Source organism: Garra rufa, chromosome 4, assembly GCF_049309525.1.
Source record: "Garra rufa chromosome 4, GarRuf1.0, whole genome shotgun sequence".
Lineage (NCBI taxonomy): Eukaryota > Metazoa > Chordata > Actinopteri > Cypriniformes > Cyprinidae > Garra > Garra rufa.
Window position 1 is genome coordinate 7,477,573 of NC_133364.1, and position 7,035 is coordinate 7,484,607.

Sequence of the window (7,035 nt, forward strand, 5' to 3'; positions counted from 1 at the left end):
AAGCATGTAACATTTTTTTTCACTTGTGTACTTCGTGTCAAGAGTTTTTATTGCTGTTTGTACTTATTCTTCCTTTCTGTTATGGTTTTCTCTCATAATGTTTCTCACACTTCTGGAAAAGTCTAGTAATTAAGAACCTAAAAAAACAACCAAAATCCTAACAACCAAAATCAAATTTGGATAGTTTTCTGTGAAACTCTAATAGGCTGTAAAACTTAAATAAAACACAAATTTCTCATGCATTTCATATTTTAGTGTCTGACGAGTTAAAAAGATTTATGTTTTATTACCTGTTCAGTGATTTTCAGTGTTGATTTTTGACAAATTGCATGAAAACCAATAAGAGTCAGTGGGTGAGTCTATATGACCCCAACACAAAAGTTTCCAAAATACATTTATGTGTCAAAACTTTGCATGCACATTCATGACCCTAAATGAAAAATATTAACCAATTTTCAAGAAAGAAATAATTTAACCAGTATTTCAAACAGCAAAATCAAGTGTGGGTCAAACTGACCCCAACACAAAAAGAGGGTAAAGCTATAGATCATTTGAGAAGCTCACATATAATTTAATCTTACTTTGGCAAAAAGCTCCTGCATGAAGTCCATTCAAACAACTGCTCACTCCCCATCCGGTAAAAGGACAGTCCCGTACTGTCAACTCCTTTCCCGTACAGGCCAGTTGATCCATCCATATTTGCCCTGAAGGTCCCAAGTATGACTTTGGCTCTTTAATTTCTCCACAATCCAGCTCTTGACACAGCACTGTAGCATCTGCTTGATCCCAACCAGTGTAACACACTGCACCCCATCGATCTTTATACTGAATCTGAACTCTGCCATCACACTCACTGGAACCACCAACCAGCTTCAAAGCTGTTGAAAGAGTTTATCATCAAAACATTTGCACTCTTCAAGACCCACCTGTGCCCATCTGGTGTTTAAAAGTGAGACCAGACAAAACCTCTATTTTCTAAGAATGAGAGTTTCAAAGGCTCTATATAAAACCATCAATGCCAATAAAAAAACTTTCTTTTTAAGGAGGGAACTGCTCACTGTTACTTCATGTTAACTGAGGATCAATAAATAATATTAACAGACACAAATTTTAACTGTAATAATGTAGTAAAAGCCAGAATGAAGATATTTTTCATTGTTAGTTACTAATGCACTTTCTGTCATTTTGTGTTATCAATAATCGCTTTGGATGAAATCACCTGCACCATTTTTGGTCTTCTGATCTTGAACTGTGGTTGGAAAAGTTTCATTTAAATTTTACATAAAAAGAAACACATATGATTTGGAGTGATATAAGTAAATTAGCAATAACAGCATTTACATTTCTTTTAAAACTCTTTCAATACAACATGCAAAATGCTTCCAAGACTTTTTTAACTCACTGTGACAGGTGACTCCAGCGTCTTTTAAATGGTCACAACTCTGTATTCCCCATTTTGTAGATGTGCAGTTTACCAGTGAAACCTCACTCCCAGTACACTGTGCATCAACTATCCATACTGGTCCTACTCCTGGTCCAAAATAAGCAGCACTCTTCACCTCAATCACTTTCCCACAATTCAGTTCTTTACACACGACTGCAGCATCTGTTAGATCCCAGCCATTATCACACACTGTTCCCCACTGACCATCATGACGAACCTCCACTCGTCCAGAACAAGAGTTCGGGCCATCCACCAACCTAACATAGGCTAAAATAAAAAAACAACAGAGAGTAATAGATTAGAAAAGTTTGGTTCTATTCCAGGGGCGGGGTGGGGCACTAAAATCCACCGGGAAAATTCTGACCGCACCGGCCCGCCACCCCCTCCCCCCTTTTAATATAATACTAAATCTTTTTTTTTTTTTTTTTTAATCTGGATGAAAAAAAAAAACACAAAACAATTTAGCGCTTCGGAATTTTTACCGATATAGCTGATGGAAATGTCTTATCGATAAAATTTCTCATGTGTCGACATAATCTTTTTCCGTTTAACTTTAGCGCATAAATTCTAAATCCATATTTCAAATGTTGCAAAAATCTGTTTGGAAACACTTTTTTGTAGAGAAAAGGGGCTTTGCTATGTTGGCAAGTTAAAATTTATTAATTTTGTTCTGAAGATCTTGTTTTACGTGGATATTGGAATGATAAGTACAACATTTTAAATTAACTTGTTGGCTTGTTAGCTTTTTATATTTTTGTTCTTCTTGTGTTATGAGTATTGTTCCATTAAATGTAAAGGGTTTGTTCTGAAATAAAAGGGGGAAAATAGCATTTATTTATTTTATTTATTTATTTACTATTTATATAAATAGTTTTTCAATATGTTTGGCTGACTGTATTTTATTATGACAATGAAGCTTCATTGTCGAGTTAGTAATGCTTAACTGCGCGCAGGAGGCACCTACACGATCATTTGTTTCTATTTTCCCCCTTGTAAAAGTGGAAACAACTTACAATAGCCTACTCCTTCGTTTGTGGTCATATAAGAGTAAGACATTGTTCCAAACTATTCTAAATATTTATTTTATTAATGCACATTCACAATAAAAAAAACAGTGTGCTTTTGTAAAAAGGAAACACACAGGATGCCTCAAGAGCGCATCAGAAAAATGAAACTAAATTCTGCATAGGTTGATATAGGCTGCTAATTTTTTTCACATTTTTTTCTTTTGTTTTGTTAATTCATAATTTATTTGGAAATTATTTTATTTTATTTATTTTATATATAGCTGTATAATGTTTTCCTCCGTGCATGACCATGTGAATCCTCACACTCGTTGTTTATGCTGCTTTTTGCGTGTATAAAATTAATCCATGGAAAACAAATGTAGGTATTTTTAATGGGTCACAGCTGCGTATTAATTAAAATTTCCTTTAATTGTAATTTAACAATCTTGTAAGTTAACGGTTAAAAATGTCTTAACGACCGTCGGTTGTCAGGAGAAATAAAATAACCGAAATGAACATTCCCATTTCTAAATAAAAGTTCATTAGAAAAATGATAATAATACAACTGCTCCTGTTTATGATTATTGTTGATGATCAAGTAAATAGTCTATAACAAAGTACAAAAAAAAAAAAAAACTCATGACACTTGTTAATAAAAATTTAATATTAGGTTTTGTTTCAAACGGATAAAGAACAGTCTACTAGCCTATATAATTTACGCAATATAGGTGAAATTATGTATGGAAACAGCTCAAGGGCAGTTTTTTTTTGCGATACACCAAAACTTATGCGACAGTTCGTTTTTTTAGGGATGAGGTCATTACGCACACCATTTTATCGGTAAAAGGCCGGTTGATCGCCTATAGGGAGGGCCGGCACTGATAGAGAGTGAGCCACTGATATAAATATTGGTTGGACGTTTAGGGGGGAGTATGTGGGAGTATTTGGCCGCTATTCGCGGCAAATTTACTAACGTCAATGATTCTAATAAGCTCAGGCTGGTCGCGTTCGCCTCGGCGCCCGCTCAATTTGTGATCCGCTGTGTAAATCCTTCGGCCGGCTGACCGGGAAAAGTCCCGGTCTTCCCGATTGCCACTCCGCCCCTGTTCTATTCAGTATATGGAATATTTAGCTTTCATCCACCTTCACAGATGACTCCAGCGTCTTCACCATGCACACAGTTATGTATTCCCCATCCAGACATCCTACAGTCCATCAGTGAAGACTCAGTGCCAGTGCAAATTACATCGTCCATCCATATTTTTCCTGTTCCTTGTCCAAAATAAGCAACGCTCTTTGCCTCAATCACATTCCCACATCCAATCTCTCTACACACCACTGCAGCATCGGACAGATCCCAGCCATCATCACACACTGTTCCCCATGTTTCATTATAAAAAACCTCCACTCGTCCAGAACAAGAGTTGGGACCATTGATCAGCCTCAGAATAGCTTCGACTGGAGGTCCATTTCCGAAATCTGTATCAATTATAAAACATGTTATGGGTACATACTTCAATAACATACTTCATTCTTTAAAAATAAAAAATGATTTGTGATATAGAAATATAGAGATGCTTTTCCATACCCAATATGAGAATGAGCCACAAGACATTTAACATTGTGCTCTGAAAGAAACACAGAATTATTAATTTGACTGTTTGAAAAAAAAAAAAAACTTCAAAAAAACGATCTAAAAGCATTTTCTGTGGGACAAAATGTCTGCATGTTTATTTTTTCAGCCTTATTTTACTGTGTTTGGTTACTACTGAAGTGCATGTTACTTTGGAGGAGTTACATTTTAAGTCATTTTCATTATTCAGTAACTAGACATGTTGAAAAAGGAAAGTGCAAAGAGTTAATAAGCACTAAATCAACTACACCAGAAATAATTACACATATTGTTAGTATTGATAAAATACATTTGCAATTTAACAAAAATGATTATTAGATTTCTATTGACCTGTTAATATGGCAGTCCTTTCAGAAGCGTCTTTGTCTCTGTGACGGCTTGAGATCAAGTTAAGGAGGTTTCAGGGGATTTTATTTAGATATAGGATCAGCTGACGTCTTGGCTCCTCCCTTCAGATTTCCATAAAAGACAATGATCAACATAAGAAATAAAGCTCTTACTATCAAACAGTCCATATTTCAGAATGCAAACCAATTAAATGCTCAGAAAGTGCTTGATTAAGTTGACAGCCATGAAACCAGGAATGCATTTCTCATCTGCAGTGCATTGCTGGATGCACCACTGGATATGCATTCATGACGTGATTCGATTTCAATGCAAATCCATTCAAATGTTAATTGGGAATGCTCTAATAGACAATATACTCATATAGCTTAGTTAAGTAGAGATCTGTCAGTATTCAAATATCAAAATATATTGATGGCATTCCTTTTGAGTGGACCAGTTTTATGAAACTCCCTAGACAAATTTGCAAAGACATGTAAAATACATGGAAAAAAAGGTAAACATTCACAAATGCAAGAGCTCTAGATTTGTTTGTGTTTACATGGACACAGTGGTCAACCCACCATACCAGTGAGGTTCTTATGCACGAGAGTATTGAATTGGAATTTTCCATAGCTGTAACAAATACCTATGAAATGCAATAAAAACAGTTCCTTCACATTTCGTGTATGAAAAATTTTCTATATAAATTTGTTTAACAACGCATTCACACAGCAAGTCAAAAAGCTCACATATTTCTGATCAAACTGAGATAAAGTATAGCTCATAAGCCAATAAGCTCATATTTTACCCCTGTAAACAAATTACATTCTCCAGAATTTCCCTTAGAATGGGATGTTTGCATATTTTTCAGGTTGAAATAGTAATTTGATTATGTGCAGCACAGTTGAATTCAGCAATTTGAATTTCAACAAATTTTGTTTATCAAATGTGGATTTCAGTGCCTTTTACTTGGTAGATAAAAATGCACACCTCTGTGTGAATTCACATTTATATGTATCAGTTTGGATGGTGTTCAGGCTGAATAGTGGATGAGCAAGAGGACAGCTGTCTGAATAACTGTCACACAACTACCTTAGTCCTATAAGAAGTTGTCGTCAAAGACAAACATCTAGCCAGGTATTCTGTTTTCCTATGGACTTTTGCATGATGTGTATTTGTTCACTTGAGATTACAGGGGTTATGCTACAAATGTTATTTATTTCAAACTTAAACTACTCAAAACTTTCTAGCAAGACATTCTCAAGTCAAGACATAAAATTTGTCTTGACAAACTTTTAAAGCTAGTTTTAATAATATTGCTTGTCTCTATACACTGACAGTCCATACTTGTGATGTTTTTGTGTCATTTTAAATGCTAACTTAGCATATGAAATTCAACAATAGATTTGACTAAACATTACATTTTGTGAAACATTATTATCCAATTGTCCAACACAGGCTGGGGAGCTACACATATCCTCCTGCCGCTCTGTATCACCCATGCACCCATGCAAACAGTGCTTCTCATCAGCCACTTTTGTTCAATGGCCGGGTGTTCTGCTTGAACTTCGATTAGATAGTCTTATAATTATTAGATAATCTTATAAACTTTCTTCTGAACAGGAGAAAGAACACTTCCCCAACACTCCTGGTCTACACAGTTGTAGGGTTATTCTCATTTCTCATTTATTCTCATTTATTCTCTTTTTTCAGAATCCAGCAAAAAAAAAAAAAAAAAAAAAAAGTGGTAAGGCCTGGGTTTAATGTTGACTCAAACCTAAATAATGAAAGAAAAAAGGTGAATATGTTGGAAAAGAGAAGAGCATGATAAGACAGAGGAACAACTGATCTCATATTGTACTGTAGCTGTGACACAACTGTTATTTAGTATTTAGTATTTTTAATTTTTTTTTGCTTTTATTTTCACAGATAAGGGAGAAACTGAGAGAGCTTTTACCCCTAGGATGGAGGACACAATCTAATGGATAAGTGTTTCATAAAGTTAAGAAAAGGAATAAAAATCCTCCAGTTAGCAAGTAATATGTATTAACCCTTAACTGCTTTATATTTGGTTTAATGTGTGATAGTGTGTACATTGATACACAAGTCATAATCTCTAAAATTACAGTACATGTTACAAGTAAATCTGACACTGTCATTAATTGTATTAAGTGACTGATTTACTCTGAAATAAGAGTGTGTCTTGATGATTTTTGCTCTAGCTTTACACTACTTATGTATTGAGAATTGGCCTTTTGAATTGTGTACTGCAAACGGTCAGCTCTTTTTGATTACATTTGCATATATATTATTTGTTAAAATGTGTAAAAGTAAATCTTATAACATAACTGGTCACTTGAATTATAGAGTGGATTTTTTTTAATTTACTGCTCACTTAATAATGCATCTTCAATACACTACATAAATGATCATTTATAGATGTTTACAGATATTTACAGAAGTGACAAACGCACTTTACAGCCAAATTAACTACTAAAAAATGTAGGTGGGGACAACATTTACATTTATTCGGTAACACTTTACAATAAGGTTCATTAGTTAAACATTAGTTAATGTATTAACTAACATGAACTAACCAAGAGCAATACATTTGTTACTGTATT

General features: G+C 34.4%; 1 protein-coding gene across 1 annotated transcript in view; it reads right to left on the bottom strand.

Annotated features, from left to right (window-relative positions):
• The window catches only part of LOC141333476 (soluble scavenger receptor cysteine-rich domain-containing protein SSC5D-like), a 45,280-nt gene extending 41,207 nt beyond the window's left edge, over positions 1–4,073 (bottom strand). The window contains exons 1-4 of the mRNA XM_073838488.1: positions 4,040–4,073; positions 3,661–3,930; positions 1,403–1,711; positions 582–878 (exon numbers count right to left, since the gene is read on the bottom strand). Of these exons, the coding sequence (XP_073694589.1) occupies positions 582–878; positions 1,403–1,711; positions 3,661–3,930; positions 4,040–4,073 (910 nt within the window). The remainder of the gene's footprint in view (positions 1–581; positions 879–1,402; positions 1,712–3,660; positions 3,931–4,039) is intronic.
• Positions 4,074–7,035: the final 2,962 nt, after the last annotated feature.